Genomic DNA, 27,485 nt, shown 5'->3' with positions numbered 1-27,485 from the left:
TCTGGGCTGAGGGCAGCCCTCAGGCTGAGTGTTGAAGGAACAGTTGGGTCAAGTGTGGCCCAGATAGAGACGCAGCCTCGTGACCAACTACAGGACACCTCGGCCAGGAGGAGGGACCATGGCCCCCCAATCCTGCAGTCAGACTAGGCCCAAGATGTGGAGCCTGAGACCCGCAGACCATGCACTGGGGATGGGGGAGGCAGCAGCCCTGGAGCAGGGGGGCAATGTGACAGCTGGTGTGTATCAGACCAGGCCACAGGGCCTCTCCATGCTCCTGCCATTCTGATGGCCCAGCATGGTCACCAGAAGGGCTGCAGGGGCAAAGCCAGTGAGGCCTGCCTCCTGGGCTGCCAGGGTTGCAGCAGCTCCCACAGGCACTGGCGTGGCAGGGAGCCCAGGCCTAGGGCCCCGAGGAAGGGCCTGGCTGGTGGGCAGCAGGCATGGGGAGGCGGCAAGGCCCACACCTCCGGGGCTTAGCCGGGCGGGAGGCGGGGAGTGGCTGGGGCGGCCCCGTGGCAGCGGCTGGAGGCCTGGGCGGCAGGAAAGGGACAGGTGACGTCATTGCCGCCTGGAATCTGCTGTTTGGAGGCGTCGCCATGGAGACCGGAAGGCTCAGGGTGGGTAAAAATAGCAAACCCAAGAGGGTGTAAGTTCCAAGAACTAGAGTCTGAAAAGAAAGGAAAACACGGTCTCCTTCCCTGTTTCTTGAGGAGGACAGAGACCCAGGGCTGCAAGCTGCAGGAGGGGCCTTGGGGCTTCCAGCTCAGCCCCACCGCAGCCCGCAGTCCTGGGGTCCCTGCCGCCTGCCCTCCCAGAGCTTTGTCCCCAAGCAGGGCGTGGCGCAGCCAGGCTCCAGCGGGAGTGTCTGGAGTCCGCTTTCTCCAGGCGTTGGAGGCAGCGCTGGGGCCACTTTCCTCCCCTCTTCCTCCTGTGGCAGAGAGGCAGGAGCTCTGGACGCCCAGCAGCCTGGATGGGCGGTCTGCATGGAGTCCCAAGGCTCAGTTGCCCAGGCCCGGGGGAGTGGGGGAAGGGCATCCCAGGGGAGAAGCAGCAGTGGGCCTGGTCCCTCCGGTCCCATGGCCACCCCTCTCTGAGTTTCCCTGAGGGGACTTGACTTGCTCCTCTCCAGGCCAGGAGCCAGCATGACTCCCAGAACACTCAGCACACGCTGTCGGGACGCCCCTTCAGCTGCAGCCTCTGGGGCCTGCTGTGTCCTCATGGTCCCAGGACACAGAAATGAGGCAGGAGGTCTGAGGTCCCTGGGTTCTTCTCCCCAGAGTCCTGAGAGGACTGTGCAGCCTCGAGGGGCTCCTGGATTGGTGCCCACCTCCAGGAAACAGAGCTGCCCTGCTGGAGGCTCTGGTGGCACTTCGCGGGGAGGGGTCGTCTGTCCTGACCAAAGGGGACTCTGATTGCTGCTCCTTCTAAGAACACAGTCCTGGCTGAAATGTTGGGCTCAGGGCCCATGGATGAACCAAGTGCTCTCAGAGGGGCCAAGAGCACCAGGCAAGGTGCTGAAAGCACAGCAGTGGGCCACTCCCAGGCCCAGAGGGAAGGCAGTCCATCCCATTCGCAGTGCCCTGGGGAAATCCTTTTCTTCTCCCCTTCCTGCCTAGGCTGGCAGTGGGGCTGCATCTCTGCCCACAGTCCCTCAACAAATCTGGAAGAACCTATAGTCTCTTCTCTTCCACCCTTGTTCTGCAAGGTTAGGGGAGCCCTCTCCCCACATGGGATGGGACCCTGGGAGTGCAGGGGTCTTGCCTCTGGTGCCCAGATGCCCTTGGCCGGTGGCGGTCGATGGCTGCAGAAGCGAGGGGGGAATGGAGCCCCGTGCAGGGGGAGCTCGTTCCCCCAAGAAATAGCTCAGATGCCTTATGTAAGGGTGAGCTCACTGCAGAGTCTGCCAGGAATGACGGCAGGAGGGCGGGGGGGCTGCTTAGGCCGGAGTGTGGCTCCGATTTACGAGGAGAGAGGGGCCCAGGGCCTGGCGGCAGGCAGGGGCTGCTGGCTGTCCTGGGGTGCAGAGCCGGGGCACAGGTCCTCCTGGGGCTGGAGGGGCCAGGGAGGGACCAGGCCCGGGTGCTGTGGATGGGCCTGGGGTTCTTAGACCAAGATCCACCCTGCTCTACCCTCCGACCTGGGCACCATTAGGAGTGTGGTCAGAGCAGGGGCCTCTAAGTGCCCAAGATTCTCTGGGAGCAGCGTGGGGGGCCTTGGATGGGGGTGGGCACTAGCTGCCCTCTGTCTTTCAGCCCCTTCCCAGGATGCTTAGCCAGGGGGACGTGGCCTCCCTCTTCTTTCTTCCCTGTTGGAGGCTGGTCTGACACCCCTTCGTGTCCCCTCCCCTCTGGGGTGTGCAGCATCCCTCACCCAATGTGGGATAGGCCCAAACCTCAGAGCCAGCCCAGCAGCCCTCTCTCCTGGAGAGGCAACCTCAGGCCCAGAGGGGAGGGGCTCAGAACAGCCGCAGTGGGCATGCTCAGGGCCCCGGAGCAATCCACCACCACCCCCAGTAGGAACCAGCTCCCAAAGCACCCAGCCTGTGGACCTCTGACTCCCTGGTTGCTTGGACTGGAGGAAGGTCCCTTGACCCATGAGACCACCATCAGATGTCCACTAACAGGTATCCAGAGTGCTTGCTCCTCACTGGAAAGGGCTAGGTCACAAACTAGAAGAGACAACCCCAGGGCCTGGTGGGGGGGTGGGGGGGATGTACACAGAGGACACAGGAGAGGGCTGGGAGCTCAGGGTGGGCAGACCCTGCTCCCAGGAAGTGTGGCTAGGAAGGATGATGAGAAGGAGGCAGCTGGAGGGGCCATGGGCCCAGGAGACAGGAGGTAGGGCCTATTCTAGTGCTGGGGGTGTGGGGGTGAAGATGGGAGAGGCCGGGGGTCCCTCTGGATCTCAGGCTTTACCTGGCTGCTGGGAGGTCAACTGGGTGTGTCCTAAAGGTAGGGGGTCCTTGTTGCTCCATGCTTCACTAGGGTCAGTGGGGTCTCCGAGTGGCCCTCAGAGCAGCCCCCTGCCCGGACTGTTCATCAGAGCTCCCATCCAACACCTGCTGCGGGTGGCTGGGCCTCACCTGGGTGCCCATGTCCTCACTACACAGTGCCCTGGGCAGGTCCCAGGCCTCCAGAGCCTATGTGCGCCCTGCCGTGATGCAGGAAGTGACATCATGTCCTCAGAGCTGCGTGTGTAGGTGCATGTATCACAGCGGCCCTGGCGACCGGTCTGGAGAGGCCATCCTGACCACCGGACTCTTCTGTTGATACCAGCAGCTGTCTGGTGGGAAACTTCCTGCAGGCAAGGAGCTGCCTTTCCACCTATCATGTCCCTGGTGCCCACCTGGCACTGCTCAGCAGTTCTGCTGCTTAAGGGGACATTAGGGGGTCCTTGAAGGGCTTGGCTCCCTGCTCCTTGCAGTTCAGCACCCTGGCCCCTCATCCTGGGGCCCAGGGCTACAAGCCATAGGCGGCCACCCTGTGATCGGTGGGGCGTGGCCAGCAAGGGGCACGTTCCGCTTGGAGCAGTAGGACGCTTCAGGGGACAGGGTCTTGTTGGGCGGGGGTGAGGCCGCAGGGCAGGTGCCCACAGAGCTCCCTGCAGGCTGAGGCCAAGTGCCCAGAGGCTGGGGCCAGACCTGCTACAGTGAGGGGGTTGGATAGGGCCTCAGGGCCATGGGGTGGGCATTTGGATGGCTGTGTCTGGTATGGGAAAGGGGCCCACTCGTCCCTCCCCATTCCAGGAAGATGGTGACAGCTCCTGGGTGGGGTCAGGGTTTGGGGCTGCTGCCTGCAGTGGGGGTGGGCAGGACCTGGGGCTCCAGGGGAGGCAGCCCCCACCCTCTGCCAGCCTCTGCGGTGGTGTGCCGGGCTCACCCTCATGGCCATTGGCGTTTCCCATGCCCCGTAGCCAGGTGCTCAGCTCAGCTTTCCAAGCACCACTCCAGCTGACCACCATGAAGCAGGTCTGGCCTGAGTACTGGGTGCCAGACCCATGTGGGACCCAGCCCAGGCCTTGGCCCCTGAGTACCCAGGGGAGGCACACACACCTTCAGCCCCTGGGTAAGTAGTAGTTCTTACACAGGCCAGGAGGCCGACCCTACAGAAGTTTTCATGGGGGGAGGGGAGACTCCTTCCCAGACAGAATGATTCAAAAGAAACGAGAGGGAAGGTCAGTAAGACTGAAGCAGCTTCTTTGGAAGACCAGAAAATGCAGGTCATCACGAACAAGAATTTAAAATATCTGAGGTTCTCTCACTTGGGAAAACCTACTTTCTTGTTTCTGACACAGAAACTGAGGACCATAAGCGTCTGAGCCCATGATTGAAAGTGTTCTATTGACTTTCAGCTGAAAACTTGTGATTTCCATTTTGATTCCTTCTTAAATTGATGACTTATTCAAAGTGTATTCTTTAATGTCCCAAACTGTGTCATTTTGAGGGAGGGAATGTGAGGATGAGATGGTTGGATGGCATGACTGACTCAATGGACATGAATTTGAGCAAACTCCAAGAGATGGTGAAGGACAGGGAAGCCTGTTGTGCTGCAGTCCATGGGGTTGCAAAGAGTCGAACACGACTGAGCATCTGAACAGCAACAACACGTGACTGCGTCTTTTCGTTGTTACTTATTTTTAGTTTAGAGTTCCGCTCTGTTTGCTTGATTCTTACCAAAGAAAGACGCATAGATGAAAGGAACAAAAAGAACCCAAGAGGTTAGGACACTGTGGACAAGTCTGTAGTAGTCACTGAGCCACCTCCCCCTGACCCTGGGTCCAGTGACCTGGGCTCAGCCTCTCTCAATCCTTTCAGCTGTTCCTTCTCTGATTTTTCTCCATTTTTATGAATTATGTGCTCCTGCTGTTCCTTTCTTCAAGTTTTGGACTCTGTGACAGGTCACTGGAGCAGCTCTGATCCAACACCCCCTGCCCCTGCCTGACTTTCTCTTCCTTTCTCCCCTCAAATGTGCTAAGTTGTTGTTTACACTATTATAACTATGTCAATACATTCACTGCTTAAGCCAACTGGTGAACTCTACTTAGATTTTCCCTTTGTTTTTCCTGGAGTTAATATTTGCCTTGCTTTCTTTTTCAACTGCTGAGCTAGTGCCTAGAGCTAATATCTTCCACCTCACCCAGGAGGCCCTCCATACAGTTGCTTGCTTGCTTGCTGAGTCACTTTAGTCATGTCCAACTCTTTGTGCAACCCCACGGACGGTAGCCCACCAGGCTCCTCTGTCCATGGGATTCTCCAGGTAAGAGTACTGAAGTGGGTTGCCATGCCCTTCTCTAGGGCATCTTCCCGACCTGTGTCTCTTACACCTCCTGCATTGGCAGGCAGGTTCTTTACCACTGGTGCCACCTGGAAAGCCCTCCATACAGTTTGGAGCTTGTCAAATGCGTTCTGTAGTCCATCACATCCTGGCACCCTCTGCTCTCTTGTCCTGCTCTGGGCTGGTTGCTCTCTGGGCTCCTTCTCTGGGCTGCTGGGAAGAATCTCTACATCCCATTCAGGGACCAGACAGCCTCTTCTGAGCCTGTGTGGTCATGCTGGAAGCTTGGTTCCAGCTCCTATTTGAGAAGTGGCCTGTGGCCTCAACTGCATCTGATGGTGTGCTTAAGCCCCTGTCCTTGGGGGCGTGACGCCAGCTCCAAGCCCCAGGTAGGCTGCTCAGTCTCCACCCTGCTCCACCGTGGGGCTTGCCTTCTGTCCTTGCCTCCAGGCCTGCAGAGCGCTTTCTTTCTGCCTTTTCACAGAACATTTAAAGAGCAGACCTGTGTTCCCCGGCACGCGTTCATGCTGGGCCAGGAAGCCGTCCAGCTCGTCTGCCATCTCAGCTGGAGTTGCAGCAGACACTCGTGGAGTCTCACCTGCCTTGCTTGACTGGAGGGCTTTCAGTGGCCCTAGGTTGGTGCCCACTCCACTGGGCAGCTCAGGCTCATAGGACCCAACAGAGAACCCATGCCTCCTCCCTGTGACATTCTTAGAAATAAACTGGGTGTTTTCTAACAATCTCAGGTTAACAGAGAAGTTAGCAGTTGCAAGAATAGTACAGGAACCCACCCTCCCCACACCCCATGTGCCTTGTGAGAGTGAACTGCTGGCATGGGACTCCATCACACCCTGCAGTGCCACGTCCTGGGCAGGGCTGCTGCCCTCTGCTCCCCAGACTCATTCCAAGCTGCTCTGATAACATCGTTGGCAGTAACCATGTCCAGCCAGGGACCACACATTGCTCTGAGCCTTTATAACTTTCATCTGCATCGGTCCGGAATATTCTTCAGACTTTCTCTGTCAGGACCCTGATGCCTTTGAAGGTTCCAGGCCCGCCTTTCTGTACAAAGTCCTTCTGTGTGGGTGCTAGAGGTTCGGCATGGTCAGATGCAGGCTATGCCTCTTTGGCAGGATAGAGGGAAGTGACTCTCTGCCCCCCACTGCCCCTGCACTCAGGTGGTGCAGGGTCACAATTAATATGATGATTGCTGGCGTCCACTGGGATGACTGGGTTTGGGTGGTGCCTGCTAGTGTCCCCCGCCAGGAACTCACTCATCTTCCCTTTGCAGTTGATGGGAGCCTTGTGGGGAAGAACTGTAAAACAAGGCAAATAGACCATTTCTCACCAAACTTTCAAGTTACAAATATTATTATTTTAATACATATTTAAATACGCTGGCTATGCACAGCCCTCTGGTTTTCTATTTTGTTTTGTGGTTATGATTCCCTACCATTGTGAGCACCTCTGACTTGCCAGTGGGTGCCCGTCCTCTTGAAGCGGCTACACCGTCTCTCTTGACCAGTCCCTGTTATCCTTTGGACCTCCCTACTTCCAGACATGGTAAGATGTTTCAGACTCTTTCTACCCTCTCTCTGCCCAAGCCCTATGACCAAATGTTTCTCCAAAGGACCCTGCTTCCTTTTAGTGGAGGATGGCACTTAGAAGCCAAGACACAGCTTCTCAGGGTGCTTGCTGCTGTTGGGGGTGTCTCTCTTCTCAGGGCCTCTCCCTGGGGAGAGCTCGGGGTTATATGGATGCCTGTACAAATATGCATCCACTTTTACAGTTTCATGGGTCCACATGGATAAGTTCAATCCAATGCCATGCACTTTATTCCTTTCCATTCTTAAATTCCCATCTGACTTGTCACCAATAATTTATTTCCTTATTGGCTCAATCCCATAAGTAATCAAGCTGCCTGGCCAGCAGATGTCTTTTTCCTCCTCGGGCTCTGACCTCAATCAGGACAGCCCCATGGCATTGCTCTGGGCCCCACAGTCCAGTTCCAGGAGCTTGAAGTGGCAGGCTGGTGACACACATGCCTTCCCTCCGCCCACCTTCCTCCCACCTGGAAACATCTCCCAGACACACTGTGTGGACCCAAATCTTTGTCTCAGGATCTGCTTCAGTGGAACTCAAACTAAGGTAAAAGGTTTAAGTTTTTATCAAACTTGTGTTACTTAAATGATTTTTTTTTTCAAATTTAAAGTTTTAAAACAGTATCTTAGGGACTTCCCCAGTGGAGTAGTGGATAAGAATCTGCCTGCCAAAGCAGGGGACATAGGTTCAGTCCCTGGCCCGGGAAGATTCCACATGCCACAGAGCAACAAAGCCTGTGTGCCACAAACCACTGGGCCACGCCCTAGAGCTTTCAGCAAAAGAAGCCACTGCAAGGAGAAGCCAAGCACTGCAATCAAAGGTAGCCCCTGCTTGCGGCTAAGCAACAAAGACCCAGCACAGCCAAAAATCAAACAAACCGCTGAACAAAATAAAAATAAACAGGATCTTAGCCCTTTCCTGATAATGGCAGTCTGTGCTTGTTTGAGGCCAGGTGTTTTCTTCCCAGGGAGCAGGGAGTCGGGAGCAGGTGGGACCAAGGAGGGTGAGGCTGGTCCTCCAGGGAAGCTGTCTGTGGGCGTCTATGTAAGGACTTGCTGACCTGAGTTTCCTGGTCCATTTCCCTAGCTGGGCCTCTGAGCTGTTCCCCATGGCAATGGATACCACATCACTGCCAACATGCGCATCTCCTGGGTCCTGGGGCGCTGCCGGTTCCAAAGCCAGCACCCAACTGCTGGAGGCCTCTGAGGGGCCTGAATGACCTTGCTTCCTTACAAGCAGGGATGTCTATCCTTGGCCTCCTTGGCTGCAGGAGACGGATGCCACAGAGGGCAGGATTTGGTCTCCTTCCCCACTGGTCCCAGAACTTGGCTCGTGCCCATCAGGGTACGCATTCCCTAAGTGCATGCTTATATCTTAAGCGAACATGTGCATGACCCATACCTATCAGTGCAGCAAAGGCTGGGGAGTGAGCTAGGTGGCCTGGTGCACTGGGTTCTTCCTCTGCCCCCTGACATGGCTGTGCCTGTGGCCTGGCCCCTCCACCTGCCAGCGGGGTGAGTGGCCTGTGGCAGTGGTCAGTGGGAGGAGTAGGCCACTGGCCAGGACAGCTGTGGTGATGAGTTGATGGGAGGAAGGTCAGCAGGTGGGGCCCCAGCTGGGCTCGTGGAGAAGACAGGACCAGGCTGACTCTCTAGGCACAGCAGCCCTGGCCCATGGTGGTTGGGGTGGGGTCGGCTGCTCCAGAAACTCCAACATCTTTCGGGGAAAGAAACCTCAAAGTTCACTGAAGCACTGAAGTTTTACAAACCAGTCCAGGCCCTTCCCTGAATCTCAGGGCCCTTCACTCCTCACCTGCCCCCCTCACCTATGCACAGTCACTTTGGCTTCAACCTGGGTTCTCAAGCTCTGGGAGTATTGTCTCCTCCACCTGGTCCCCTCTTAAGACCCCTTCCTGGAGCCCTGCAAAGCCAGAGGGCAGAGGGGAGGGGGCCCCCTGGAGTCAGGCACTGCCCATCCAGGAGCCCTCAGGCTTTGGGCCCTCCTGAGAATGCTGGCTTGGCTGAAGGAGCAGGAGGAATCGAGCGTTTGGCTGAAAACCCTTCCTGTCCAGCCCTCCAACCACCTTCTTTCAATTACCTGTATGGGAGTCAAAGCCATGTAGAAGGAACAGACTCAGGTACAATAGAAAATTTTTGGTCCAGATATTGTTTACTTGCGAAGTCATGTCTGACTCTTTGCGACCCCATGGACAGCAGCACGCCAGGCTTCCCTGTCCTCCTTCACCATCTCCCAGAGTTTGCTCAAACTCATGTCCATTGAGTCGGTGCTGACATCCAACTGTCTCATCCTCTGTTGCTCCCTTCTCCTCCTGCTGTCAATCTTTCCCAGCATCAGGGTCTTTTCCAATGAGTCAGTTCTTCGCATCAGGTGGCCAAAGTATTGGATCTTCAGCTTCAACTTCAGCCCTTCCGATGAATATTCAGGGTTGATTTCCTTTAGGATTGACTGGTTTGATTTCCTTGCAGTCCAAGGGACACTCAAGAATCTTCTCCAGCACCATGGAGTCTGCGAAAGCAAAGACATCTCTTTTCTTGTTTTGTATGGACCCCTTTCCTAGTTTTCCTGTGTTGGCAGCCATAGGAAAACCTGGTGTTGAGTGGACATGTGGGTAGGAGAAGGTTTACGCCCATGGGAGGGAGCTGTCAGTTCTTCAGATGTGGAGCAAAGCACCCTGAACCACAAGGTCTCCCCCATGAGATTTTGCAACCATACAGGTGTGGGGTCTCTGCCCATTCTCGCTGCCTCTCTGGACACCTGTCCATGCCTGCAGAGACACCCAGTCAGCTCCCCGGGGCAGGAATGCTGGTTTGGGGCCAGTTTCAGCCTCCAATGGGGAGTCAGGAGCAATAAGGTCCAAGCTGAAGGTCACACAGGCTGAAGTGGGTGGGCCCTCTCACCTCTGCCCAACACTGTGGGCCCCCCACGTGTCCTCCAGTGTCTGGGCCAGCTTGGGTGCCCTGGTCCTGTGGAAGAAAAGATGCCACTGCCTAGCTGGGCAGGACTGTCTCTCTGCCCTTGAGTTAAGCACAACCAGAATTGTCTTCTAGATCTCAAGTCTCCAGCCCCCAGGACTCTGCTAGATACTGTTTCCTCTGGGGGCCACCCAGTCAGCCTGTCCAACCTCAGGCCCTTGTCTTGTCCCACCCAACGCTTTTCTGTCTGTCCCTTGTGATAGAGCCAGGGTGCAGAAGGATGGACAGTGTGGTCTCACATTGGCCCTGCCCTGGGTGCCCTGCAGATGTAAAATGGCTCTTTGAGCCTGGGGACTGTCGGGTAAGGGTCGGGCCAGCGTGCTCGGGGCACGCAGGCAGGAGCCAGGTTCCTGAGGAGCCTGGGCCTCACGGTAAGCTGGATGCAAGCCCTGCCCTGGAACTGGTGGTGGGCGCACAAACTGGCTGTGTGGGGGACCATCGTGAGGGGTCGTGGGGTGGTCGGCCCTGCGGCCAGTCATCCTTTGGGGGTTGCTGTGTCGCGCCTGCATTGCTCGGGGGGACTCCCTGAACAGTCTGCACGGTGTCTGTCTCCCGTGTGGGGTCTCTGGGGTGTTGCCATCCTGTAGTAACCCACGTCGTCTGGCTCGGTGTCCCAGTCCTGCGTGGGACTTGGGTCATATTGCCCCGTCACGTGCGTGGGGACCCCGGGGGCTGGGCTGGGAGGCGTGCGGTAGAGGGTGCGCCGGCCCCATCCGCCCGCCCCTCAGCTGGTTTGCGGTTGTGGTGGGGGGCCCTGTGTGGGTTTCTGGGCTCTGGCGGCGACACGGCGGCTGGACGGGCGCCTTCGCTGCCGCGCAGGAAGTAGCCTCCACCGGATGGGGGGCCCGGGGCGCAGCCACCGCCCCCGCCGAGCGGCCTTCCGGCGGGCGGGCCCGAACGGAGCCGAACGGGGCTGAGTCCTGGACGGGCGGGGCCGAGCGTAGCCGAGCGAAGCCGAGTCGCAGGCGGGCAGGCCCGAGATCAGCCGAGCGGATCCGAGTCCCGGGCCGGAGGGCGGGCCCGAATGCGGCCGAGTGAGGCGGAGCGCCAAGCGCGGGCGGGGGGAGCGCGCGTTCCTGGAAGAGCCTGGCCGGTGGGGGGGGCGGGCGCATTCCTGGCTGGCGCTCGGCTGAGGCCGACGCGCGGCCCCAGACGACGCTCGGGGCGGGGCGGCGGCGCGGGGCGGGGCGGGACGCGGGGCGGGGCGGCGGCGTGAGCTCAGCGCCCGGCGCTCAGTCCGAGCTGGAGCGAGCCGCCGGGAGGATGTGCGCCGAGCCCCGCGCCGCCGCCGCCGCCGCGGTCTGAGGCCGCCCCACAGGCGCTCCGCCGCCCCGGAAGCCGCGCGCGCGGGCGGGCGGGCGGGTGGGCAGGCCGCGGAGCCGGGCGCGGGCGGCGGGGTGGGTGCGGGCCGGGCCGGGAGGCCGGCGGCGGGCGCAACGCGGCCGGCCAGCGCCGCCGGGACGAGCCGGGCGGGCGCCGCGCGGTGGGAGGAGCGGGGCGGCGGCGGCGCGCCGCGCGAGGACGGCCCGGCGGGCCCCGCGCCCGCGCCCCCGCTCCTCCCGGGCCCCTCGGCCTCGGCCGCCGCGGCGATTCGCGCCTCGCGGCGCCGGCACCTGCCCGCGCGCCCCCCGCGAGCCCCGGGCCCGCGAGCGTTGGCGTTGGCGTTGGCGGCGCGCGCTGGGGCATGCCCCGCGCCTAGGGCCCGGGGGGCGCGCGGGGGGCGCGCGGGGGGCCCGGGCGGCGGCGGGCGCGGCGCGGGGCGCGTGGATGTGGCGCCGGGCCCGGGCGGCGGCGGCGGGCTCCAGCGGCGGGACCCCTTCGCCCCGCCCGCCTTCCCCTTCGGGCCCCCGGGCGAGGCCGAGGCCGCGGCCGTGATCGGCCGGGAGCCGGCGGCGGGGGGCGGTCGGGGCCGGGGCCGGGGGCGCCGCCGGGGCGCGCGGGGCGGCGGCGGGGGCCGCGGGGGCCCGGGCACGCGGGAGCGGGAGCGGCCTGGGGAGCCGGAGCGCACCATGGAGGCGGCGGCGGGCGGCCGCGGCGGCTTCCAACCGCACCCGGGGCTGCAGAAGACGCTGGAGCAGTTCCACCTCAGCTCCATGAGCTCGCTGGGCGGCCCGGCCGCCTTCTCGGCGCGCTGGGCGCAGGAGGCCTACAAGAAGGAGAGCACCAAGGAGGCAGGCGCGGCCGCGGTGCCGGCGCCGGTGCCCGCGGCCGCCGAACCCCCGCCGGTGCTGCACCTGCCCGCCATCCAGCCGCCGCCGCCCGTGCTACCCGGGCCCTTCTTCATGCCGTCCGACCGCTCCACGGAGCGCTGCGAGACCGTGCTGGAGGGCGAGACCATTTCGTGCTTCGTGGTGGGCGGCGAGAAGCGGCTGTGTCTGCCGCAGATCCTCAACTCCGTGCTGCGCGACTTCTCGCTGCAACAGATCAACTCGGTGTGCGACGAGCTTCACATCTACTGCTCGCGCTGCACGGCCGACCAGCTGGAGATCCTCAAAGTCATGGGCATCCTGCCCTTCTCGGCGCCCTCGTGCGGGCTCATCACCAAGACGGACGCCGAGCGCCTGTGCAACGCGCTGCTGTACGGCGGCGCCTACCCGCCGCCCTGCAAGAAGGAGCTGGCGGCCAGCCTGGCGCTGGGCCTGGAGCTCAGCGAGCGCAGTGTGCGTGTGTACCACGAGTGCTTCGGCAAGTGCAAGGGGCTGCTGGTGCCCGAGCTCTACAGCAGCCCGAGCGCCGCCTGCATCCAGTGCCTCGACTGCCGCCTCATGTACCCGCCGCACAAGTTCGTGGTGCACTCGCACAAGGCCCTGGAAAACCGGACCTGCCACTGGGGCTTCGACTCGGCCAACTGGCGGGCCTACATCCTGCTCAGTCAGGACTACACGGGCAAGGAGGAGCAGGCGCGTCTCGGCCGCTGTCTGGACGACGTCAAGGAGAAGTTTGACTATGGCAACAAGTACAAGCGGCGGGTGCCCCGGGTGAGTGTCCCGTGGCAGCCGTGCCTGGGGAATGGGAGCGGGGCCTGGAGAGGGCGGGGTGCCCTCCTGGGTGGGGGGCTCAGCCTCCCCCACACGTTTCAGGGCTAGGTTTTGTTTTGTGGAAACTTGGGGGTGGTGTTGGCGTCCCCATAGACTGCTCCGTATCAGGAGGAAGGTCCTTTGGTCTGACTTCTAGGACTAGCTCCTTGCCTGGTTGGGAGCCTGGGGGGCAAGCTTGGGGGGTGAAGCCCTCCTGAGGCCCAAGCTGTTGCCCAGCTGGGTCGGGAGGGGCAGGCCTCTTTTGCCCTTAGTCCCAGGAAGTTTGATCCTGGCCGGATCCACTCTGGAGCCTTCAGCCCAGGCCTTCCTGGGGACCGGGGGGGTGTCCAGGCTGAGTGGGGGGCAGGGAACCGCCCTGGCCTTCCCACTCCCGGGCTGGCACACAGAGGGGAGCCTGCCCGTGTCCCCAGCAGGCGGAACTTGGCTGGGCAGGGCCTGTTTGTGCCTTGAAGTCTTGGGAGACAGACTCCAAAGCGAAGCCAGGTGTCTGGGCCGTGGTGGCCGGGGGCCGAGACTCGGCGACTCCAGCTTTGTGTGTGTGCCTGGCCTGTCAGAGAGTTAGTCTCAGAGTCCCCTGTGTGGGGGCGAGGGCCGCTTGGCACCGGGATCGGGAACTGGTCAGCGGGCGCCTGAGGCTCTGAGTGTCAGGGGAGCCACTGGCCTGCGGTTTGTTTTGGACGTGCACGTTTTCTTCTGTCCTTTCCTCTGAGAGGCAAAGGGCGGTGGGGAGGGCGGTTGGCCTGGGGTCTGTTTGTTCGCCAGACGGTGGATCCGTGTGATCCAGCCTGGCAGCTCCTGGCCTCTCACTGGGGTCCACACCAGCTTTGCATGGCACCTCCCCCCTCCCCAAGTATTTGTAACTTTTCTTTTGAGTATCCAGGCTTATTAAATTGCACACACAGAATGCTGCATTGGCTCTGCTATTCTTGGGAGGCCTAATTAATTCAGCTATTGCATCAAACTTTTTTTTCCGAATCTGTGAATAGATGTTCCCGCCCGGTTTTCTCTGGGCGCCCCTCCAGCGGAGTGTCAGAGTCTCCGGGAGCGGAGGAGGGGAGGGGAAGCCAGGCCTGTCGCCTGCGCTCGGGAGGCCTGTGTGTGCTTGTGGATGTGCTGGTGTTCCTGCCTTCGGCTCCTCTGGCGCCCAGGTGGCAGCTGTCTGCAGACCAGGGCTGGGATTGGGCAGGAGGGACGGTCTGAGTGGGCATTGTGGGTGGGGGAGGGTGCTGGTGGCAGGTTCCAGCAGGCTGATCGGGCCTCTCGTTTCAGACTGGGAGCTGGCCGTGTGTGGCATGAGGGGTGTTCTCAGTGAACTGGGGGCTTCTCTGTTTGGGGTGCCTGCCCCCTCGACAGCCATCGTGGCCCAAGGGCACCCTGTGTGCAGGATTGTGGTGGGTTCTGGCTGCCTGGATAAGCCTGTGGTTGAAAGGCTGTGGCAGGTCACTTAATGCAGGGTGGAGAGGAGACGGTCTTGTCTGCAGGGTGTGTCTGTGTTTGTGTCCGAATCTGGGTCATGTGTGTTTGTGGTTGTCTTCCTGGGGTCGGCTGTGGCAGCTGCAGGCCGGGGCCTTGGCTCCCTTGCAGAAGGCCCTGCTGTTCTGAACATGAGTGTCCGTAGGCTCAGGGAAGGCCTGGCCTCAGCTTATGGGCCCAGGCACTGCCAGGCAAGTGGGCAAGACGGCCCCCTGAACCGCGGCCTCAGAAAAGGGGCCAGAGCGAGCTTTGGTGTTTGGTGATTCCCCAGACGGTCGGCGCCACCCTTTCCTCTTGTGCCCTGCCAGTGGTGCTTAGAGCTCTCGTTGGTTCAGGGATGCTGATGGTGATGTGATCATCCTGAGAGGTTGGGGTCTCCAGGCTGTGTGTCAGTACCACGTGTTGTCACAGTGGAGTCTGGGCCGGTGATCCCATGTGCCCCCGTCCAGGCCTCGGCTGTGCCACTGTCCGTGCTGGCTCCTGTGCTCTCCTGTCACCCCCAGCTCAGTTGTCCTGTTCTCTGGCCTCTGCCCATGGCTTTGGCTCTGTGACCGTGCACTCGGGAGTCCTGAGCTGTGTGGTCCTTTACAGGTCTCCCCAGCACAGCCTGTCTGTGCGCCAGGGACACCCAACCCCAAGAGTGGGAAGGGGATTTCGGCCTCAGGGTGGGGAGCTCATGGGGAGTTCAGGGGAAAAAGCTGCAGGGAAGACCCCCTCCCCAGGCTGTGGGCCTCTATTTGCTCCACCCACTCCTGACAGATTATTCATGGGATACATTTTGATTTCTCCACTTCTTTCTGTAGTTCATTTTAATATTTTTGATCTCCTGAGGCTTAGGACAAAAAGCAACAGAGAACGGGCTGGAACTGCTCTTTGTGGGGGCCTCAGGTTCCTGTGAGATGAAGTGAGCTGATGTTTGTCCTAGGCACTGAGGGCTGCGGGGGTCACCTGGCTCTCTTGCCGCCAGCACTGAGGGGGCCGCACGGGGGCCTCCTGGGGTCCTGGGGCCCAGTTGCCTTCACCTGCCCTGCTGTGCCTACAGCCTGAGCACAGCAGGGTGGCGGTTCCTGTGGTCACTCCAGCATGGGGATGGGCTCCAGCCTGAGCCTGGAAACCCTTGAAGGTGGTGTGTCTGCGCATGCTGGCCCGGGGGGTGCTCCTCAGTGATGCCCCTCACACCATGGGGGCCCTCAGGACGTGCCTCCGGCCATCTAGCCACTGTCAGGGCTGCCGGACCCTGGTGCCCTGCGCTGGGCGGGTCTGACTGTGAGCTCCTCGGGGCTGCTCCTGTGTCCTGGCTCTGTCCCTCCCTGGCTGCCTGACTGAGCAAGCATGCACCTCAGTTTCTGCGTGTTGAGACGGGGACAGTATGCATAGCAGTTGTTGGCGGTGTCTTGGAGGTGTGTTTGGGTGACGAATGTTGTAGGTGGGCAAGGATATGTCTTTTCGCTGCCGGACTGTGTAGCAGTGAGGTGGGAGTCTCAGCCTCCCCATGCCCCCTCCCTTGTCTTCTGTCTGATCGACTCCATCCCTCATCTGATGGCCCTTGGACTAAGCTAGATCTGTCAGTCATGGAGGGGGCGTTGGTATGTGTCCCTCGTTTTGAGGGATGGCTGCTTGTGGGCCAGGTGGGTGGCGGGGTTGCACTGCCCCCCCTGGGGCTGGAACTGGGCGGGCCCCTGCATGATCGAGAAACAGGCCGTTGGGAACTGCTCGCCTTCCGAAGGTCCTGCTTCCCAGGCTGGAGACCAGGGATGCTGTTTGCTCATGGGGCTTCTTCCTTCAGTGCTGAGTCCCTGTAGGAGTGTTTCCACAGAATTGCCTGCCTGGCAGGGGCTCATGGACTGAGGGTCCCCGTGCTGTGTGAGTGTCCAGAGTGGAGTCTGTGTGAACTCCCAGCAGTGGAGCAGTTTCCCCCATCACCTGGGGATGGCCAGGCCATCAGTGTGGAGGAGCGTGGACTCTGACAGTCCCTGCTGGGCAGCAGCTGAGGCTTTGGTGAGGGAGATAGGCCATAGGGATTCCGCTAAGTGGGCACGTGTTGTATGGTCAAGCTCAAGTGGCCGTGGGAGAGATGGTGTCAAGAACGTCCATCGGGCTGGAAGGGACTCTGGCCAGCCTGCCTCTCTTAGCACCTCCTCTTTATCGTGGGGCTAGGCTTACAGATGCCCTTAGTCTGGGCACAGGTGTAGAGGCTTGGGTGTCCCTTCGTCCACTGGCTTTGCTCGAGGTTTTTGTGGGCACCATTGTGATTTCCTGGCTCCTGACGCTTTGCTGAGAAGGTGGGGTGCTGTTGGGTGATGCTCTGCAGCCAGGCTCCTGGATGGGCCCAGCCCCGCATGCAGGAGGATGGAATCAGCAAGTTGGGCTGGTCCTTGGTGAAGGCCCCAAAGCGAAGGCCCAGGACTCATCAAACGGGAAACAGCAGCCTCTGGTCAGCCGAGTGTGAGTGAGGGAGGGTGTGGGGGGCCGGCCGAGTGCCCTTGTCTGCGTGTGGTGAGCAGGGCTGTGTTGAAGTGGTCCTCCAGGTCGGGGCCGTCTGCCCATCAGCCCGTCTTCAGCCATCCTGCTGGTTTCCAGCACTTCTCTTTGGAACTGGGCGGGGCTGTCGGCTTGCCGGGGGCAGCAAGGTCCCTGAGTGGCCCTTGCTTCTGTCCCTGCTGCCCGTCTGGGGATCCTCGACCAATGCAGGGCTTTGAGAGTAGAGCCGTTGGCTCCCAACCTTGCTCACAGCCCGTCTGAGTACTGTCTGTCTGAGATGCCAAGCGAGGCCCACGAGGAAGTCTGGGGAGGTGACCGCTGGGCGCCGGGAGGGCCTGGGGGAGGCGGTGCTTCCGGGCCCTGCACCCTGGCCGTCTGGCGGGAGGTGTCGGTGGCCGCCGGCCGGACTCTCTGTGGCCCAGAGACTGTTACACAAGCAGCAATAATGTGTCTCTTTCTAAGGATTGCGAAAGTTGGGGAGGATTTCTCCACTGGAAGAATTATGCAAGTTTCAACTGAAATGTTTTTAAAAAGTTTCTTTGTTTTGAGTCAAAATACAGAGGCTGAATTATTTCCTTAAGATCTGTGAGAGCTGCAGGAGAGGGAGAAGCCTCCACTCTTCCCAGGGCCCTGCTTGCTTCCTTCTTTGCTTCCCTCCGGATGCCCATCACATGGGGATGGGGCGTGTTTGGGGGAGGTTGGGCCCCGAGGTCACGGGTGGGAGCTCCTGGCCACACGTGTCCGTGGATTAACAGGGGCCTGTCAGAGCCCCAAGAAGGGATGAGAAGTCACTTCTGGGAGTGTGAAGCTGTCACCGTGGGGTTTGAGGCGGGTTCCTGTTGGTGTCGGATTAGAGCTGTGACTGGTCTCTGTGTTCATGTGAGTGGAGTGGGGCGGGTGGGGACTCAGGCTGTGTGTCCACAGTTGACTGGTGTGGCTTGGGCCCTGCAGGGTCCCAGGACGGCCGGAGGAGCCCGTGCTGTGACCCAGCTCTGTGCATGCAGGGCCAGCTTCTCTGGTGGCCCGGGAGCAGCCGGGGTGCTATAGGGTTTACAGCGTTTGAGTCTCCTCTGATTTTACGTTTTTCACTTAGAAAGACTCGAAGAACGCTGCGACTTCTTGATTTTGCAGCTACAGATAATAATTCAGGAAGTCTCGGCGTGGCTCTGTGGCCGCGCAGCCCGCAGCGGTCGGGCCTGCCCCGCGGTCTGGGCTCTCCGGGGAGACCTTTTTGCGGCCGACCTGGGGCTTGTGTGTTTGTGGTTGTGTTGTTGGCTTCGTGTGGGCCCCCAGTTCCGGGCCCGGAATAAATACTTGTCGAATGACTCATGGAGACATGAAATCACTAATGTCAAGGTTTATTGGCAGCTTGGCGCTTGCTGGCTAGAAAAGGAAGGAGCTGGCGCTTTCCCTGGAGTGCATGGAGCCGTCCTGTGGGGCCCCGGCTCAGGGCTGCTTGGGGTTCAGAGACGGCTCCACCTGGACAGGCCCTGACGTGGCTTCCGCTTGGATGTTGGTTGGTTACTCTGAAAGGAATGTCTCTTGTTGAAAACAGGCTTCTCAGGGGCTACCATGCTGCCTGTCACAGAAGATGTGGTGACGGGTGGTGAGGGGGCTTTGGCTGTGGGGGAAGGAAGCTGGAGCCACTGGGCCTGAGGGCTGGCAGGACTGCGGGTGGTTGGAGCGGAGGGGGTCTGAGGGCCCCAGGCACCCGTGAGACCTCACTCAACCCCTGAGCGCCTGTGAGGGGTGTTGCTGAGTGGAGGTGACCATCATGTGATGGGGAGGGTCTGAACCCCTGGGACAGGGCCGGCAGTGAGGAACAGGGCTGGGCTTCGGGACTGCAGGTGGGGGTCACCTGCATGTTGGGGGTCACCCACTGGTGGCCCCATGTACCTGCACCCACCTCCCTCTGCCCCAGGAGCTGTTGGCCACGTCCTCACAGGAGCCCAGCGGTGTGATTGGTGTCTGAGGACCTGGCTGGAACCTGGGCCTTCTCTGCACCCCACTCTCACCTCATGTATCTCCTGGGCCACATAGCGTTCCAGGAGGGCTGAGGGTCCAGGTTTGTGTGCAGTACGCAACCCCCAGTACCAGAGCCCCTCTATCCGTGGCGCTTGCCAGTGACAGCCAAGAGGGCCCTGAGCCCTGGGGAGCCTGGCGGCCCTGCTGGGCTGGAGGGGGGTGGGGGCTGTGACTGGGCCTGTGTGTGGCCAGCTTTCTCTGTGCACATCTGTCACCTTGGCTCTCTCGTGACCCCATGGTTCTGGTTTGTGGTTCAGGCCTGGTGGGTGGGTGCGGCATCCACACGCTATGCTGCAGTCCTCCGGTCTGCGTGAGCTGCCTTCAGAGCCTGACCTGCTCGCTGGCTGGGGTCACTGTGGTCTCCAGTGGTGCTGGTGGTTCTCTCATGGCTGTCATGGTTCCGCCCACCTGCCCCCGTGGATGCGTCCTGTTGGCCTGATGGTCTCCTCTTGCTGCCTTTCAACTGCTGGAACAAGAGGGGCCCTTGGTCCTGGGGACCCCCTTGCCTTGCGTGGGGCTGGGGCTTCTCTTGCAGGGACCCACGGGTCCGGCCATGGACAGAGAGCTGCAGAGTCTTCACAGAGAGCCGTGGGGCCTGGCTGGCCTCTCCTGTGCCTCCCAGCCCAGCTGCCGTGGTTGTCTGGGTCTGACTGTCGCCCCCAGTGGGGCCAGTGTGTCTCAGGTGTTCTCTGAGTCCCTGGAGGAGGTGGGGCGTGGGGCGGGGGCCGCGGTGCCGCCCTGGGAGGAGGGCAGGTGCATGTGTCCACAGGTGGTTCTGGAAGCTCCCGCCCAGCCCCACCTCCAGGTCAAGGCAGCGGGGAGTCTCTGCTGGCCTTGCCTCTACCTCCACATGGGGTGGGGACCCCAGGCCTGGCGTAGTCCCTGGGGTGCAGCCTCTGCACGTCCAGGGAGGGCAGGCTGGCCGTGCAGAGGCTGCTGGCTCCCCCCACCTGCCGCCTCCCACTTCCTGGTGTTAGAACCACGTTGCCCAAACCATTAAAAAAATTATACTCCCATGTTGAATGATATGCAAATGTAGTCAATTAAGCGAGGGGATTTTAATTAGCAGTTTAAGTTCATGTGTGAAGTGCCTAGCCTTAATTACTTGACAGTTTTGTTGTAAATTTGCTAAGTTTTTTTTTGCAGAACTATCAAAACTGTGATTTTTTTTAACATCCTTGTATGTAATAAGTGTCGCCCAGCTTGCCTGACCCTAGTGGGTCTTGTCTGCATTTACAAAGCTCCTTAAACTGTGAAAACAGGGTAGGCCCTGGGCTGGCTCCGTGCGGCTCCAATAGTTAAACTGGGTTCTGAGTGGCCCGGGTGTGGGTGGCCGAAGGGTCCTGGGCTCTGGGTGGTGGACCCGGGGACCCTCCTCCCAGCTGGGGTCTGGCTGCCTGCAGTGGAGCTGGCGCCCGGCAGTGTACCGACAGGCAGGAGCGCAGAGGACCAAGGCTACAGCCCTTGCCCAGCAGACCCGGAATTCCTAAATTCCCAATCTTGCTCCTTCCCCACTTCCAGGAAGGAGGCCCCCCTCCTGCTGCCGTGCACATCCCCCCGCCCCCCAACCCAGTTCTGACGATGCGGCCCACCCAGCCTGGTGTCCAGTTTCTACTGCGGGAGAGGAGACATGCGCTCTGTTTGTTGGATTCGGATTCGTGTTGGACTCTTCTCCCCTCTGGGGAGGATCTGCTTTAATTTTCCTGTTGCTGTCGTTGAGGTGGTCTCAAGTCATCCAGGTCTTCTGTGGTTTTTAGTGTCCCTTCCAGGTTTTATTATCTGAGCTCCGGGTGTTTCACATACGCAGTTAGGATTTAAATGTTCTCTTGAACCGCCTTGCGATTTCTCTCAGGAGTCCATGTGACAGAGGCTCTGGCCGGGACCCTGCAGAGCAGGCGGCTGTGAGTGGGGGAGGGATGGGGTGCAAGCCTTTTGAGGGGCTCGAGGGAGAGCCACCTGGGCCTCTGCCTTTGCTTGGTTAAGTTTTGAGGGGTGAGCAGAGTGAGCCCAAACAGTGATCCCAGGGCAGGTTCCTGCCCAGTGGTGAGCACCCACCACCCACTGGGCCAGCATGTGTGTGGACTTACAGCGGGTGGTGGTGTGAGGGCAGATTCAGGCGCCCGCGAGTGGGGAAGGGGCTCACCCACACATTCTTGGTGCTACACTGCTTTCATCTCACTCATCTCCCCCAATCTTCTCGCTAAAGCAGACCCCAGGCATCATTTCACACGTGAGTGTTTCAGTATCCGTCTCACAGATACGGAATCGTGGAAAATCATTACCTTGGGGCTGTTAGCGTGCCTGGCAAAGTTGACAACAGTGTCGGAATGCCTGCGGGTCCCCAGCCTGTGTTCAGATCCCGCATCTCAGACGTGGCTCTGCCGGCCTCCCTCATCCATGCCCCTGTGCACACGTGTGTCTTGTGCACGGCTGTGCCTGTGGGCAGCCATGGAGCACTTTGGTGAGCAGTCTGTGGTGTTGAGGGTCCTGGAATGTCTTTCACATCCAGGGCCAGGCTGTGTTTTTGTTATTATGCAAGAGGCTTCAGAGAGTGTCTTAATGTGGACTCCTCCCAGGAGCCTCAGTGCAGCCATGTGGAAGGCCGTGTACACCTGCTGCCAGCTTCCAGCCCCCCTACTCCAGCATCCTGAGCGCCCTGTGTTGACCTGCGTCCAGCGCGGCTGTGGCCCTCACCCCCACCTCGTAGCTGGGGCTGGTCCCTGCTCTTGTGTGATGGGCGTCGGGCCTCCAGTGCGGGCACCCATGGATGGGACTGTGGTGCGTCCTTGCTGCCGGCGTGTGCATGTGTGTCTGGGTCAGAGGTCACGCTCAATTGTTTTCTGCAGGGAGGGTGGGGCCTGTGTCCTGAGGGGCCTCAGGTCAGTGGTCGCTGCAGGCACATCTCCTCTGATGCCCGGGACTTGAGCTGAGGCTCTCATAGAAGACTTGGCGGCTCAGAGCGAGCTCCCAGCCTTGTTGGTTGCGCTTCCGTTTGTCCCATTTGGTTGCTCACACACAGGGTGCCTGTACTTCTCTGGGTATTCCCTTGGGAGACTCTGACCCAGAGAGGCAGGTCGTCTTCATGGATTCTTGATTTTGTTGCCAAGATTCTCCCTTTTAACAGCATCAGGTACCTGCCTACCTTCCTCCATCCTCACAGCCTTAGTCACTGTCGTTCAGAATAGTCTTGTTGAAGGGAGTATCTCATTGGTTCATTTTTTCCTAAAGGAGTTGGCTATTTTATTATTTTTAGTATTCTTTTTCCTATAATTTTCCTTGTGTGTGTGTTGTTTATTGTGGTAAAATGACACTTACAATAAAAACCATCCTCCTCCTTTTTCTAAGTGCACAGCTCAGTGGCATCGGGCACATTATCGCTGTCGGGCAGCCGTGCCCACCATCATCTCCAGGACTTCATCCTCTTCCCCGCCACGCCCTCCCCTGGCCCCCACCCTCCTGCTTTGTGTCTCTGTGACTCTGATTCCTCCAGGGACCTCAGAGACGTGGAATCATGTAGGGTGTCTCCTCTTACGTCCGGTTTGTTTCTCTCCGCATCGTGTCCTGAGGTCTGTCCACGTTGGAGCAGGTGCCAGTGTCGGGACCTTCTCCCTGTTCAGGGCTGGATCCTGTTCTCTCGTATGGATGGACCACATTCTGTCTGTCCGTCATCTGACGACGGGCACCTGGGTTGCTTCTGTGTTTCGGTTGCTGTGCGTGGGGCAGGTCCCCGCTCTCAGTTCTGCTGGGCACGTCCTCACAGGTGGAATTGCTGGGTCACACGGTGGCTCTGCGTCTGCTCCTTGAGCAGACCCTGTACTGGCTTCCTCAGCAGTGGTGCCCCGTGTCCCGGGTTCCCTGTGTCCTCGCCAGCACTGGTTTCTGGGTTTTGACAGTATTGGTCCTGAGGGGCGTGAGGCTGTCTCGCTGTGCTGTTGATTTGTGTGTTGAGCATCTTGTCATGGGCTTGTTGGTTGTGTGAGTACATTGGCCTCTGAGGTTTAGCTGGTGAGCTTGACATGAGACTGTCCTCTCTGGAGTCTATGTCCTGCCCCAGTTTCTTGAGAAAGTTCTTAAGAGAGGAAGCGGGGGTCTCATGCTTTTCCCCACACAGAGGCCGGAGTCTCTGCCTTTTAATCTTGTCACCACACGGGGGTTGCGTGTTGGGCCCAGAGCAGGGGGACACCCACCTGTGTTCTGGTTAGCTTGAGGGCAGCTCTGGGCAGGAGAGCCTGCCGGCTGGATGTGGACTTTCCCTCTGGCTCCGGGACAGCCAGGAGCCCACGCCCAGGACCACCGGCCACTTGGCGTTCTCCCTCTGCCTTGGACACAGTTTCCTGAATGACTGGTGCATGTGCCCCTCTCCTAGGCTTTGGGTCCAGCCCAGCTTCCAACCATGATTTCCACTCGTTTGTCTCCGTTGGTTTCAGGAGGCCACAGTGACAGGTGGTCCGGGAGACACTGGTTGACCAGGCAGACCAGGCTGCTCCGGGCCCTGACTGGTGGCCCTGGCCAGAGTGGGCTGTGCCCGCACTGCCCATATCCCAGCCCCGGGGCTGCATTGCCTGAGCAGTTGAGTGGCCTCTGAACCAACCCAGATGTTTGGTTTGCAGACGCCCCCATCTTGGCCTCTTGCGGGAGCGGGAGTGGGAGTGGACCCGAAGGCTAGGGATCGGAGAAGTGGCCCTCTGCTTCTTTGTCCACTTTGTCTTAGCTGTTGAATATTGATGAGAGTCTGGGGTGTGAGGGCGCCCTGCCGCGTAGCTCTTGAAAGGAGGGTCCTCGATTTTTGTTTTGCAAATACTGCCAGGTCTGCCTGCTGGGTGGGGGTGACACCACTGGTTGGATTCAAAAGGAAGGCCCGGTGGTGGGAACCGGGGCAGGGCCTGCAGGGACCTCGTGAGGGTGGCTCTTTGTGCTCTGGTTGAAGAAAGAAAGAGAAGTTGGAAACCGCTTGGGGTGGGAGGGCCCCCCTCTGCCCCACCTGCTGCCCACAGTGAGCAGAAAGCACTGTCTTTGGATCTAATTTTAACCTCTTTCTTACCCCATTTTCTCTGTGCAGATGTTAGCAAGTATAATTTTTTGTATTTCTGGTGAAGTCCAAGTTCCTAGAAGTCTAGAGAGGCAGCATTGCTTAATGGTTAGGGGCAGGGATCCTTAAACTTGATTGCTGGGAATTCCCTGGCGGTCCAGTGGATAGGATGTAGCCTTTTCACTGCCGAGGGCATGGGTTTGATCCCTGGTCAGGTGAACTAAGATGCTTCAAGACACGTAGTGTGGCAAAAACAAAAACGTTGGCTTTTTTTTTTTTCCCTAAAGAAACCAGATATAACCCACTTGATTCCTGGGGCCAGATCCTGGCTCGGGCAACTTGTCACTTGTATTAGAGGCTTTGTCAGTTCCCTGGGCCCTGGTGTCCCCGTCTGTAAAGTGGGTGGGGGAGTGGGGTGCCTCCTCTCATTGGTCATTACAAAGGCCCAGCACTGCGCCCGGCCCTCTCTCTGTCTTCCTAAGCCGGGGCATTTGACAGGAGCATCCCAGGAGCCCGGCCGGGCCCATGTGTGGGCATACGCAGGCTGGCACAGTGGCCTCCTTGCAGCCAAGCGGGCCAGCGGACGGGCGCCAGCAGGTGCTCTGAGCGGAGCACACAGTGTACCGGGCGGCCAGGCTCCCTGTGCCAACAGCAGCTCTGGGCAGCCTGGGGCCTGTGCAGTGTGTGGTCAGTGTGCCCATGTTGGCTGCCCTGATGGGCTTGCAGAGTCTCAGCTGACTTCCACGCTGGGTCCCAGGTGAGGCGGGTGCTGGTGCGTTTAACCGGTGTGGGGTCCTGCTAGAATGCTGGGAGCCGCCTGTCCTGGGTCCCCTGGGCTCTGTATGCAGCCAGGCGTGTGTGTGCGGACCCAGGTGTCCACTGCGGTGTGGTGCTTGGTGACAGGCTGAGGGAGTCCCTTCTCTGTCAGGTGCAGCCCCCAGGTGGACCCCTGGACAGACGGAGGACCCGCATCCTGTTTGAGCAGGGCAGGTGGTTCGGGTTTTCAGATGGGAAGATGGGAAGACTGGGGGTAACTCTTCACATGGGGACTTGGGTAAACAGCTAGCAGTGGTCAGCGCCTCATCGGCAGCCTCAGTCTCAGTGGAGCAGCACTGATCCCAGAGCCGTTCTTACCCAGAAAGATGAGGATTTCCGGAAAGCAGAAACAAGGCAGTGTGTCAAGAACCCTCTTAGGGAGGCTCGCTCGTTCCCGTCCTGCTCTTGGGGCAGAGCCTCAGGAGGGAGGAGCCCAGGGGCAGCAGCCAGGGTCCAGGGGTTGGCAAGGGGTGGGGATCCCATCCACCTGCTCCTTCTCGCTACAGGTCCTCACATGCTGGATTATGCATCACCCTTGCAGAGAGTCGAACAGAATCAGAGATCTGTTTTTCAAACTAGGGTTTGTTACTGTTCAGGAAATTTGGGATTTTGAGAGGTTTTTCATGCTGCTCTTGTTCCATTTCTGATGCTTTTGGGTCTGATTTAGAAAAACCACTCAGTGTGGCTTACATGTTGCAAGATGTCATTGCCCTGCCCAAGCTGGGTGTCCCCAGAGCACTGCTGTCCCTTCTTGGCACATGTTCTTGTGTCCTTAGACCAGGGGGTGGCTTCCACGCCCCTGCGGATGGCTTCCACCCCCCTGTGGACAGAGGAGCAGCCAGCCACCTGTTGGTGAATCTGCTGCCTCTCCTTGGTTCAGGGCTTTTTATTTTTTATTTGTTGTGTACTTGGCTGCACCGGTTCTTTGTTGTGGCACGCAAGATCTTTTAGCTGTGGTGTGTGGGATCTATCCTTGATGAGGGATTGAACCTGGGTCTCCTGCACTGGGAGCACAGAGTGTTACCCACTGGATCACCAGGGAAGTCCCTGGGGCTTTTTTATTATAAGAAGTTTTCAAGTGAAGCTTTTCTGCAGTGAAGCTTTGAGGCAGGTTCCCCAGGGTTCACTGCCATTGTCCTGCTGCATTGGAGGGAGAGTGTCTAACGCTGTGGTCCTTGGTGTGTGACCGTGGGGCCCCGGCTGCAGTGCCGTCATGCTCCTCGTCCACTCAGCCCTCCCGCAGCAGTTTGCTTCTGCCCAGGACCCACTAGGATGGGCCCTGCGATCTGGCATCTCTGCCTGAGCCTGTCCGCTGAGATCTCCCCACCTGCGGTCCTGCCTGATGCAGCATCTGAAGGGTGAGGAGCTGTCCTGTGGGCACGTGCTGGGTGTGTCTCCTGGCTGGTGTCAGTGGCAGGCTTGGAGCCCCCCTCCCCTCGGGGATGGCAGCTTCGCTCACACTCGTGGTGAGTCTGCTTCTTCCCTCTGTGGTTAATAAATAATCTGTGGGCAGACTTTAGACCCTGGCAGTGTACGCTTCCCGTGAACTTGCTCCTGGTGGGTTGGCTGTCCCTCCACGATGCTGCCTGACCTGCTGCTCCTCTCTCTCCTCCCCTCCCCCCCACCCTCCTTCCTCCTCCCCTCCCCTCCACCCTCCTTCCTCTTCCCCTCCCTCCTCCTCCGGCTGATTGGTGTCACCAGATTAGCCCCAGACAGTGTTGTGGTCATTCCTGCCATTATTTGATGCCTCAGTCATCCTCTTTGGGCCACCTGCTAAGGACTCAGTCTCTCCCTATGGCTTTTCTCCGACCCCCGACCCCTGCCCGACGCCCCGACACGTCCCTGCAGCTTGTGGCCCATCCCCTCCTGACTGTAAGGCAGCTGGTCACTGGGGGTTTAGACACAGATGCAGCCCCTTGAGTGGTCACACCTGCCCCCCAGCAGGAGCCCCCAGGGGTGGGTGGGTTCCAGTCTCAGGGTTGTGTCACGGTGGGGCAGCAGTCGGTGGCTGCTGACAGTAGAGGGTCTCGCCGCCTGTGAAAGTTGGGCCATTTTCCTCGTCTTGTGGGTCATGGATGAGACCCGAGCCACTTCCCCCTGATTTCTGTCCTGGGCCTCCCACAGGGCTGCATCTGTTGCCATTTCACTCTGAGCCCAGAGGCTATGTCTGTGCCTCTGTTCACTCCGCCCTGGATGTGCCCTGCCCTGGGGTCACTCACGCTTTTCCGCCTGGGATGCTCCCAGGTTCCCATGTGACACGTGGGGTCAGGAGGGGAGGGCGCCTGGTGGGCTGCACGCCCTCCAGGTGCCTGTTACTTCAGTTTGAGGTGGAATGGAGAAGATTGAAAGCCATCCTTTTTTCCCCATTTTAAAAACGAATCTTTATTCTACTTCAAATCTCTGAAAGCTCTGTAAAGTTAAAAAAAAAAATAACAAGTGTTGATTCATTTTAGCTGCCCTAATAAGAAAGATGTGGTTCAGTCACTAAGCTGTGTCCGACTCTGTGACTCCAAGGACTGCAGCGCGCCAGGCTTCCTTGCCTTTCACCATCTCCCGGAGTTTGCTCAGACTTGTGTCCATTGAGTAAGTGATGCCATCCAACCATCTCATCCTCTGTCACCCCTTCTCCTTCTGCCTTCAGTCTTTCCCAACATCAGGCTCTTTTTCAGTGAGTCAGCTCTTCACATCAAGTGACCAAAGTATTGGAGCTTCAACATGAGTCTTTCCAATGAATACTCAGGACTGATTTCCTTTA

The 27,485-nt window shown here is 59.5% G+C and overlaps 1 protein-coding gene across 2 annotated transcripts in view; it reads left to right on the top strand.

Moving 5' to 3' along the window:
* Positions 1 to 11,830: 11,830 nt before the first annotated feature.
* SKI (SKI proto-oncogene) overlaps positions 11,831 to 27,485 on the top strand; it is a 54,524-nt gene continuing 38,869 nt past the window's right edge. The window contains exon 1 of one of the 2 annotated variants that reach the window (XM_027565151.1): positions 11,831 to 12,846. In XM_027565151.1, the coding sequence (XP_027420952.1) occupies positions 11,878 to 12,846 (969 nt within the window). In that variant the 5' untranslated portion in view covers positions 11,831 to 11,877. The remainder of the gene's footprint in view (positions 12,847 to 27,485) is intronic. The other variant, XM_027565152.1, reaches the window with a different exon arrangement.

The sequence above is a fragment of the Bos indicus x Bos taurus genome, chromosome 16, assembly GCF_003369695.1.
Source record: "Bos indicus x Bos taurus breed Angus x Brahman F1 hybrid chromosome 16, Bos_hybrid_MaternalHap_v2.0, whole genome shotgun sequence".
In the NCBI taxonomy this organism is placed as follows: domain Eukaryota; kingdom Metazoa; phylum Chordata; class Mammalia; order Artiodactyla; family Bovidae; genus Bos; species Bos indicus x Bos taurus.
Note: the sequence above shows the minus strand (reverse complement) of the source record. Positions and strands in the feature narration are given on the sequence as shown.